The 11,622-nt window shown below is 40.6% G+C and overlaps 1 protein-coding gene across 4 annotated transcripts in view; it reads right to left on the bottom strand.

Annotated features, from left to right (window-relative positions):
- Positions 1-3,306: 3,306 nt before the first annotated feature.
- Positions 3,307-11,622, bottom strand: part of MCTP2 (multiple C2 and transmembrane domain containing 2) — a 245,634-nt gene continuing 237,318 nt past the window's right edge. For all 4 annotated transcript variants that reach the window (XM_036065570.2, XM_036065572.2, XM_078078936.1 and 1 more), the window contains 2 exons: positions 6,906-7,003; positions 3,307-4,705 (listed from right to left, as the gene is read on the bottom strand). In XM_036065570.2, coding sequence (XP_035921463.1) covers positions 4,637-4,705; positions 6,906-7,003 — 167 coding nt within the window. In that variant the 3' untranslated portion in view covers positions 3,307-4,636. The remainder of the gene's footprint in view (positions 4,706-6,905; positions 7,004-11,622) is intronic.

The raw sequence follows: 11,622 nt of genomic DNA, 5'->3' as shown, positions 1-11,622 counted from the left end.
GGTTTTGGAATGAAGATTATACTGGCTTCATAAAATATGTAGAAGAGTGTTATATCTTCTTTTTACTATTTCCTGGGAGAGTTTGAATGAAATTGGTTATTTTTTCCATAAATATTTGAGGAATTTCATAGTTTTGTTGTTGTTAATTAAATGAGCTATTACATCTAAAGCACTGAGGAAGTACCTGGCATTTAATAAATGCTCTAAAATGCTAGCTATCCTTCTGTGCTTGACTATCCATTTTCCCCATGTAAATCACTATATTAACACACCAGAACAGCAGGGTAGACTTTCTACAGAGACCTACATAAAGAGATAATGTGCTTTAAGCCATTCTTTAGATGTCACCTTTTAACATTCATCCAATGATCAATTGAGTACTCATAATATTTTCAGAAGATACTCTATTTTGATTTCCCAGCCACTTTACTCCCATAAAAGTCGAATTACTACTACACAAAAGAGAGGTGGGTTTCAACAGAGCACAGTTTTAAATGATACAGATCACTCCATCTTGTACTGATAAAGGATTTTTTGTTACTAACAGGTGCACACTGAGTTCATGACACATCTACCTTTTTCCCTTAATAATTCCAGGCACCTTCCATTCTGAGTTCTTGTGCTCTCTCTCCTTTCCTTCTAGTGGAATTTTTCAAGGGGTACCTCCATGTGGTCTCCATTTTCCTAGGTCCACTCATTTCTCAACTCAAATCTGGTTTCCTTTCCTACCACACTACAGAAATGACTCATCGCCAAGATCCCCACAAGTTGCTATGCCATTAAATAAAGGTCTCTGTGCTGTCCTCAACTGAAGTGATCTCAGTGGTATGCACTATGGACCACACCTGCTTTCTTGAAACACACTCTACCAAATGAATTCTATGACAGTATATGCTTACTGCTTTTTCTCTTATTTAATATTTTCTATTTAGCCTTAGTGGACTCATCCTTACAGAACTTTTTCAGTGTGGAGTCAATTTCTTGAAGCATCTGGCTTCAATCATTTCTATGAATGTTGGCCCTTATGTATATCTCCTTCAAGTAGTGTATTTCTTTTCTCGGCTCCATATCCATATATTGTTAACTCTTTGAGATCCCCATTTAGAGGCTTCTCAGGTACCTCATATTCAACATTGTCTAAAACTGGGCTCATGCTATTCTTCTCATGGCTGCTCCTGTAATTCTCTCTTAGCAAACACCATACCATCTTCCTGGACCCCAAGATGAGAACACTGAGTGCCATCTTGAACTCTACTCTCTCCTTCACCCCATAGTCAAGCAACTGAGAAGTCCTGCTCATTTTTCCTCCTAACCATCTCACGATTTCACCTGTAGTTTTTTTCCATTGACACTATTTGAAGGTTCAGGTGACCATCAATTTATCAAGATTATTCAAATTAGCTCTTCTCTGAACATTCACAATTGCTGGTCTACCCACTGCAGCCAGAATACTCTTAAAACTTGAATCTGCAAATGTCATGCCACTTTTCAAAAGTATCTGTTTCATGTCTGTCTCCACCAAGGGAATGCAGTCTGTTTTGTTCAGGTAGATCACCAGTGTTCCATATATGTTCATTAAATGATAAATGACAAGAAAAAAAATCAAAGTTGTTTTTTTTTTTTAACCATGCACAAATATATTTTCCTGTGATATGTAGGTAATGACTTCTCCAATATAAGACATCATTGAAAAGTTTAGAGTTGACATGGCCAAAGCTTGTAAATAATATCACACAGTACGAGCTGTGTGTTTAATACAAGAAATTACTTCCTCTGATAGACCACACTAATCTACCCATCTCAGCGCTTTGTATACATGAAAGGGCAGGGAAGAAAAGTTGACTATAACCCAATCAATTAATCAGGTATTTCCTGAGTGTCTATTAGGTGCCAGACAGGATGGTCTACCCAGTGTAGGACAGAGGGAGTCAAGGCCTCTGGTAATGATGAGCTATAGCAGAATATGGCAAATGCCCGAAAGATATGAAAGATGTGGGGGAGGGGGTGCAAGAGAGAAGGGTAGACTCTAATTCAGCCAAGGAAACAAAAGAAATCCTATTTGGGGCAGGAAACTTCTGAAAATTTTAAAAGAGGGTAGAATTTGGACAGAAACTTGTGAGAAAGTATTCCTAGTGAAAAGAATAGTCGGAATAAGGATTAATCTGGTGTAATGTAATTGGTACCATCGCCATGTCTTGTAAGAGGTATTGGAGGCCTTGGCTTAGGGGGTGGTGATCAGAAATGGACAAGACAGAAATGGACAAGATAACATGGCAACACTGGATCTACAGATTTATGGGTTGGGAGGTGGGGAAAAAAAAAAAAAAAACATAAGGAACAAAAAAGGGGATGCCCAGCGATTCCTAGCCCAGAAAATGCCAGTGCCAGTAAGGGAAATAAGGAAGCTAGGAGACTATGGGTTTAAGGGTCCTAAACACACAGAGGGAGAGATAACAGAATTTCTGACCCACTGAGGTAGAGATGCCTAAAGACATCCAGTCAGAGCTGGAAATGGGAGTGTGAGGTTTGAGAAGAGAATCAGGAGAGCTTGGCTAAACTTCAACATTCCTACTAAATTATCTTTAATTATCATACTGAATCCATAATCCATAAATTTTATCTAAAGAGCATTCTGGAATCTCGTATGAGTTTGATTACTTGTATAAATCTTCACATTTCCCTTACAACGAACATTTTTAACGTTCAAAGTCTACTTAATCAATTAACAATTGTTTTCCACTTACAGTTTATTAAAGGTTGATTCAGTCCTGCTCTTGGTAGCCCAGCTGCTGTCTGTGTCCTAAACTTAATGCTCAGAATTCCCATTGGGCTGCAGAGGGAATAAGTCTAACTAATGATGCCTTCTTGTTGGACAAATTATTTCATTTTGAAATTGTATAGCAAAGGAACAACAATAAAGTATCGGTTCCACTTTTAAATAAATAAGGGGTTATTTTGCTGCTGAAAGTTTTCATTCAAATGACTGATCAGATCTCACATGTCTGTTTAAAAATGTCTGACTTAGGTCGTTACAAAATGACAGACTGTGATAAACTACATGATAGTTGGGAGTGAGACAATGAGGCATTGTTTACACAGAAGATTGAGTAACTGGTTTAACAAAAGAGGTTTTTGGATATCTATTGTATGTACAACTAAGAGATTTACTGGAGCTTTTATAATTTCTGCAAGGCTCTTTTCCAGCCAGCTTCATTAACTTGAAGCAAATCAAATCATGCAGAAATCTGGCTCAGCCAGAAAGAAAACCAGGAAGATATAATATGAAGAAAAACAGACACGGGATGATAAGGTTTAGAATCTTTGGCATTTTTCATAAACATTTTGTTTGAAGATTATTAAATTACAACCCAGAGAGAAAAAAAAAAAAAAACAAAACTATTAAATCAGGTCTTTTTACCTCAACTTTTCTTTACAATACACACACACATATATATATGTTATATATAAAACTGCACAGAGTATGTGTCAACAAAATACAGTCTTTACAACTTAAATATCATTTGAACAGAAGGATATTTGCGTGTATTTTATATATGCATAAAATCGGGGTTTTTACTTGGGGGTACTATGAAATGGTGGGGTCTGAAGGAATCAGCTATTTTTTAAGATGACCTTGGGGTGGTGCTTTTCGAGGAATGGGGTTCTGAGATATATATGCATTATGTGTAGCTTATCTTGCTCAGGAACAAAAGATCAATTTGGATGGCTGAGTCAAAAATGTGGGCAAATACAGTGGTTATGACAATCAGGTAAAGCAGCCATAAATTAGTCCCTTGCTCCTCAGCCTTTATCCGTCTTCCTAAATACTTTCAGAATTCATTCATTCATCCCCCTCTCTCAGAAGCTCTAATATTGACATTTTATTTTGGAAATAAGCAAAGTCCAGTCAGAAGATATGGCGTTTGTAAAGTAACCAAATACTCTCATGTAACCTTCACTTTTTGGATGAATGGTCCCTTTGGACCTTTACAGGGCTTCCACTGCCTGCAACGGACTGCCATACGCACTGGCGTCCAGCACCGGGGAGCTCACTGCCATTGTCCACACACGTCTTCAGTAATCATGGCGCAGGACTCCCAAAGGCTTGTGCTAATCCTGGTAATTATTTAAAAATCTACTTATAAGAGACACTCGTTGGGGAGATGATGCTACCAGAGACTTGTGAACTCAGAGAAAGAAATGGACTCACATGCCCGATAATCTGAAAGGAGTGTGCAAACGGGAGAGGAAAAAACTGAACCTTAAGGAGAATCTGTTGGAGGTAGGAAAACAAGTTCGGAGTTACACTTGCATCCAGGTGGTCTCCCAGACATTCTCGAGGAGGCTGTTCAGACCCCTGGCCACCTTACTTTACCTATTTGAGAAGGGACCTCAGTCTTCCACGGTCGCTAGATTGTTTCCTTCTGACGGGCCAAGCCGCTAAGCAACTAGCCACCCATGCGTGTGGATGTGAGCACATGGGTGGGCATTGGCGCACGTGGAGAAGCAGGGAGAGTACAGGGAGGGCTCCACGCATTTCAGAATAACACCATGGGTACCACCACGGAAACAGAGAGTGTTGGTCTAATCAACCCAACAGGGAATCGGGTGCTGGTGCCCAAGGCTGGCGTGGGTCCTAGGGAGCGCTGCGCTTCTTCCGAAGGGGGCTCTGGCTGCTGCAGAGTTTCAATTCTGCATACTGCACCTGTGAAAACAAACAGACGGGCCGCCGGTGGTTAGGTAACCCTAGCTCACCACAGTGTGTTAATGGCTCCCCAAGGACAGACCGAGGCAAAGGAAGGAAGGTTCAAAGGTAATGAATCATTTTCTAAACACAGGAACATGGAGGGATTAATTGCAGGAAGGATTTGAGAAGTCATGCATCATTTTTTGAGACCAAAATATTAAAAGCAGATTTTTCTAATGAGATGCATGGGTTTCTACCTGCTCTTGGCACTGCCAGATCATTTTAGTTCTGTGTGTGCCCGTTTTCAACCACAAGTACGCTTAATAACTGCCTCTTGGGAATGTTTATCTTAGTATATGATACAGCAAAACTTACTAAGAAATATTCATTTACAATTATCTAAAGTCTTGGGGAAAGAATTCTCTGCAAATTATATAATACATTTATGTTGCCAGGGAGAGGAAAAAAAATGTTGAAATTGATACCGGCCACAGAGTTAAATAGATTTCTCTTAAAAATGAATTGCATTTACAATGTAATGGCTAAAACATCTGTGATAAATATGAGCACTCGGGGAGTCCCCAGTGGATAACTGTCTATTGTGTTATTTGAAAGTGCTCTTGGGGATACATGGAGGATCTTACTAGCATACTGTACATCTTCCTCAAATGCTCTTTTGTAGCGTCCCTCTGTATTCATGTCCACTCCAACTGGATGGCTGCTCGGAGAGCTGGTGCCTGGACTATGTAGAGACAATCCTTGTGGTAGGGTGTGCTGGATGATGATTTCCCTTCTTTGAGGATGCAGGGACAAACTCACATTGCAACTCAAGTGATGCAACTCAGTCTCATTTGGTGTGTGGGTTTTGATTGGCTGACAGTGGAATGGCTTCATTTAAAGTATTGTATTACAGGCCACATGTGCTTACTGGTTTTTAACATTTGTGCCAAACTCCCCAAGGACACCATGCCCCATCACATATGTTGAGCTACACTTCGTCAAAAGCAGATACATGCAAAAAAGCACCCTTTCCTCAGAGTGTTTGGTGAAGGTCCCCTAGGGGAGCAGGGAATGACATACCTGTCAATCTTCAATGCAAAACAAACAGGGGCCAGGTTACTATTTTATAATCATGTAATGCAAATGTTAACGAGGAACCTCATATTCATAGAATGCATGTAATAGCTAATTATATCATAAAATGGAGATTAAAGAAAAACGGCATCATGAAGTCTATTTCAATCTCTAGAACTCAGAGTGAAGGGGAAAGAAACTGTAGGTCTTTTCAGCCCGAGTCACTGCCATTGCCCAAGAGCCGCCATGAACGGCTTCTGTGACAGCGGCCCAAGGATGAAAATCAATACTTGATTTGGATTCTCTCAGATAATAAAGGGTTGTGTCTTTGATCATCATGTTGGTATTTACACCATGGTCTCCCCATCTACTCCTTCTATGATCTCTATTCTCCTTGAGAGATATCAAGGCCTCCCCTCCTTCCTCTGGATTTATAGCCGCCTGATCTGCAGGGGCCTGGCTCGGGCTACTCTACAGGACTTTTTTGCCTGGTTTATTTATTTATTGTTGCCTGGTTTAATCTCTATGCATCCACAGAGACCAGATGCCACTGGACTAAGTGACCATTACCTGTGAATAATACTTCTGATCGATCTCCAATTATTTCACACCGTCTCTGCCTCTATGTGTATGAGAGTGGGTAGGAGCTTTCCCCTCGGCATCCCTAAAGTCTTCAGAGGGGAAGGTATAGAAGGGAAGCCTAGGACGTAATTGGGGCAAGCAATAATAAAAAAGAATAATCCTCTTGTCCCCTACTTCCCCTAAAATGCCTGCCGTCTGGAAGAGGAGGAAAATAAGCAATCCTCCCCTAGCTTGGGATCTCCCACTCTCCCACTCACTGAGCCCATCTTATCCTCCTCAGGGAGGCAAGTGATCAAAAAATGGACAAACACCATCACACCATACCCACACAGTGTGAGTTCCAGATCCTTCTTAAGTAGCCCTTTTTTGGGGGTAATTTTCCATAATCATCTCATGCTCTGGACAAAGGTTTTCCTGCCACCTCCCTGCAAGCCAGGCCTCTTTAAGGATTTTCTGATGCATTATCTCAATTACACAAGAACAGCCCTGTGCTCTTCAGGCTCTGGGGATGGCCAGACTTCAGTGCTGGGGTCCCCGTTGGTGGTGACTGTTCATTACGTACCTTTTGAACATCAGATGGTACCCTGGAGAGGAAGTCTAGCAGCTCATTATTGTCGATGGCATAGGGATTTCGAAGCTTCTTCGTAAATTTATTTATGCCTGAAAAATAGAAACACAGGGAGATCTCTTTGTCTGTCTATCTGTCTGCCTATCTATCTATCTTTAAAAACTCTCCTGACTGGGGGAGGGGGAGATTCACAAGTAAAAATTAGTGTAAAACAATTACTAGACCTCAAGTCACACACACACGTCACTGTCATGTGGAATCACTCACAAATGCCTTTTCTGGAAGGAAGGAGGGGTGGGGGTGATTCTGTGGGACAGGAGTTCTGCCATCTTCAACTGTGAAAATCCCATTACAATCCCAGCAGCAGGGCGGCAGAAACACACACTAAAACTGTGGAGCTCATTGGCTTTTTTGGACTACGCTGATTAACAGCCTCCTCTGCTAGGAAAACAAACATCCCAGATGGGAAAAGGCCTTCATTAGCCCCAACAAGTCTCTGCTTGGGGGCTCTGGACCAAATGTAGCAGTAGGAGGTGGAGGGCGGGAGTCGCTTTTTTGTTGTTAAAAAGAAACTGCAGAAATCTCTCTCCCCTACTCCAGCTCATTTTCACAGGTTTCTCTTCTCTCACTGCAGAACAGAACTTGACGTGTTGATTGTACTTTGATGCTGCAGGAAACTGTGAAAAGTTATTATTGGAAATCATCTTACTATGGCTGCTAACTTAATTTATGGGCCGCGACACTGGTGCGTGGGTTTGTCTAGTCAATGGAGTCCCTGCTAATTTAGGATGGGGACAGTGGTAATTAGAGGAGGTTCAACCCTTAAAGTGTCTTTGATGGCTGCACTTTGGGTGTGCGGGCATGCCCCGGGCAAGCTCCACCTGTGGTTTCCTCTCCAGAGAGATGTACCTCTCAGCCACCTTTGTGTCTCCTCCTCTGTTCCTCCCAGCTGCTGCTAAGAGCTCAGGAGCTGTTGTCTTTCCTCCAAAGGTCAACTCTTTCTCATGCTGAGTTTTCCAAGCAGAAAGAGTAAGGTGGTGGGCTTCTGAAGTTCTGCCACAGAGTGCTTGTTTAGCGAGGATCATACCTGAAGCCCTGGCTGATCCCAGTGATGCTGAATGAATTCTCACCTTAGATGAACCCTGACTGACTCTTCCCTCAAAGTCAAGGTAACAGTTAACTGTTTGACGGTCCCCAGCCCATAAAAGCTTTGCTGTTTTTCTTCATTAACTATTATTTTGCTTTCATCTAAGGGTGGAACTTTCTGAGTGACATTATACCTGACACATGCCAACCTCCAGTCATTTCCTTAGAGGGTCAGATTTACATCTGCTTTGCAAATGGGAGCTGGCCATTGTTCATGAGTAAAATGGTGGCCCGGTGGTTGGGCTGGGGAAGGCTCCTTACAAATGATCCTTTTTCTCTCAAGTCAAAGCTGCACTCTGCCTTTCTTCTCTCTACCCCCCACAGCAAGCTTCATGTTTCTAGCTAAAATTTCCCCCAGCGTTCCTTTAAACTAAAATACTCTCACTGTGTTATTCTAAAGACATTTAATTGTAGCATGGGCTTTTTGGCAAAAGAAAACAGACAAGGCAAAATGATGAAGGGAGACAAAGACTTATTGAGAAAAGATATATCTTCTATTGTTAATTATATATAGTGTGCGCATCTGGAGTCTTTACAATGAACAGCAAGGCAGGGATAATCTCACAGCCGATCAAAACACTGCATTCTTAGTCACTGAGAAGATTATAAACCTGCACAGTAGCTCAAATACACCAATAAGGGCAGAAGTGGCCCACAATGCACTGAGATTGTCTGTTTGAAAAACTTAGTGAGAATCAAAATTATAAGGCACTCCGATTGCATGCTTCAAAAGCACACCTTACTTTTTTTTTATGTTGTCAAATGTCAGTAATTCTACAATATTATCTACTGTGTGAGACCAAGTGTCCACAGGGGCTCATGTACTCCTGGGTCCTCAGTAAGGGGCAATGGGTCAAGGAACAAGGGCTATGGAACAGGAATAGCTGGGCACCAGCTCTGGCATCACCAGGCATCCGCTGTGTGGGTTTAGGCAAACCACTGGACCTTCCTGTGCCTCATATTCCCTACATTAAAATCCGAATAATAAAGACCTGAGCTATAGAGTGTCCTAGGTTGATGGGAGAATCACATGGACAATGTAAGCATGAGGATTCTGTAATTTGGAGTTCCATAACAATAAGGGAGGGCTACCATCATTACTCGAGATGTCAATAAGCCAAAAAACAAAGGGGTGAGAGAAGAATCCCTATACTATAAGGCATGTGAGTACACACCCAAATTTGGAAGTTGTACCTTTATCAGCGTGACAGACACGCCTTTCAATATTTTTAACCTAAATGCAGATAGGCAGAGGGTCTATCTGCTCTGAATTTTAATTTTTTAGCACACCCAAAGAAGTGGGATCCAAATACCAAGGGATAACATTTGGCAAAGACACTGTTATTTAACGGTCCCAGATCACAGATTAAACCGATCAGTGGAATAGAATGAGCAATCCAGTTTAAAAAAAAAAAAAAAAAAAATCTCTTGGAGAAAGTTGGAAAAACTGCATGACTGCTTTGCACATATGGCCACAGGTGAATAATCACTTGAAACAGAATTATAACACTATTTTTCAGATACTTGTATGAGTGCCTAGCATGTAGCCCTGACCTCAGTACATTGACGAGAGTGTTGAGATGGGGCAGAGGGTCCTTGCTTGCTCATGTATCAAACAGTTAAGTGCTTGCCACATAAAAGACACTGTGCTATCAAATGGAGATACAAAGTTAAATAAGTCATGGGTCTTCTTTTCAAGAAGTTCATAATCTAGCTTGGTGAGTTCTATCTACTTTGGAACAACAGAAGTATCCCAGATCAGAACTGAACCATCTATGCTGGAGAACAGAATGAAAGGAATATGGGAAACCTCTCAAAAGGGGCAGAAAACCCACATGGGATCTAATCCTAAGAAGTGCCTTGCCTTCTAGAAATACATCAAATAGGTGCTCAAAATTCAGTAGATACGTTTTCCTTCAGAAAATGTCAAATATCCCTCTTAAGCCACCTCTCACATCATTTTCAAAATCTACACTCCCACACAAGAGAGGTGGGTGTTGGGCTCAAAAGAAATGCCATCCCTGTAGATCACAGGTATGAAATTTGCAGACATATTAAATATTTGTCAAGTACTTGTTAAAGATCTACTACCTATATATAGCTTCTCTAAAGTTATAGGTTAAAAAAGAAAGAAAAATGTATCACCTTTCAAAACCTGACAATGAAGTTGGTGAGTCAAGGAATATTCCTTATGGCCATTATGAAATTAGGCTGCTTTTCAGAGGTTTATGTTAAATAATCCTGGTATTTAATAAGTATTTCTACAAAAATATTATTTGGGTGTACAGAATATGGAAATACAGAATATACAGTTAAGTAATTTTGTTCCAAAGGGTTAAAAAGAGTGGACAAAAAAAAGGGATTTTAACTCACCACTTTTAGGACTCAATGAAAATGAGTAACTCAGAATAAGAAACAATCTTCTGATCCTTAGTAAAGTTAAAAGGAACACTAGAAATGGAAGACATACGAAGTCATCTTCTACATGAGAAAGTCTCTGACAAGGATACAATATAAGAGATGTGCAAAGGAATGTCCTGGGTCCATGAAGCTTTAAACTAATAACTAATTTGTCTTGGAAAAGAAGTCCTAATAGAAATTGCTGAGTATATTCCAGGACGGCATGGCAGGTTTTACTCAATGAGGCAATAGATCATGTGTTGATTGTCAAAGCTTTTGACTACATTATATATGGTGAGCTCATCAATAAACTATAAGCCCTTGTCCAGAACATAAAACTAATGAACCAGACACAGAAGACAAAGCTCAAAGGGTTACTGTCAGCTTAGGAGAACATAATAAACTCCATGCTATTTAATAATTTCATCCATAAGCTGAACGATAAATAGAGCAATATCTCATTAATGAGATGCAAAAAGTTGGTGTTTGAAAGCTGCCAAGATCTTGGAGGATAAGATCAAAAGTCAAAGCAATTTGGGATAAACAGAAAGAGGGATTGGACTTCCAAAACTGATGATCAAAGGAGGAAATATAGTATAATCTTCTTTGTCGAGGGAAAGATGCAGAAAAGTCAAGTATGTACCAAAATGATGAGATCCTGAGAAACAGTGTTTGACAAGCTGACCATGCATTCAACTTACACCAGCTTAAAAATGAACAAAATATTGGCCAACTGATTATAGTAATTTTGAATCATTTTTTTAAAATTTTTTATTGTCATGTTAATCACCATACATTACATCATTAGTTTTTGATGTAGTGTTCCATGATTCATTGTTTATAACACCCAGTGCTCCATGCAGAACGTGCCCTCTTTAATACCCATCACCAGGCTAACCCATCCTCCCAACCCCCTCCTCTCTGGAACCCTCAGTTTGTTTTTCAGAGTCCATTGTCTCTCATGGTTCGTCTCCCCCTCCGATTTCCCCCCCTTCATTCTTCCCTTCCTGCTATCTTCTTCCTTTTTTTTTTTTTTTTTTAACATATATTGTATTATTCATATGACTTCACTGATATGAGGAATTCTTAATCTCAGGAAACAAACTGAGGGTTGCTGGAGTGGTGGGGTGGGAGGAATGGGGTGGCTGGATGACAGACATTGGGG

The sequence above is a fragment of the Halichoerus grypus genome, chromosome 8, assembly GCF_964656455.1.
Source record: "Halichoerus grypus chromosome 8, mHalGry1.hap1.1, whole genome shotgun sequence".
Classification (NCBI taxonomy): Eukaryota; Metazoa; Chordata; class Mammalia; order Carnivora; family Phocidae; genus Halichoerus; species Halichoerus grypus.
This window is presented reverse-complemented; position numbering and strand designations above follow the sequence as displayed.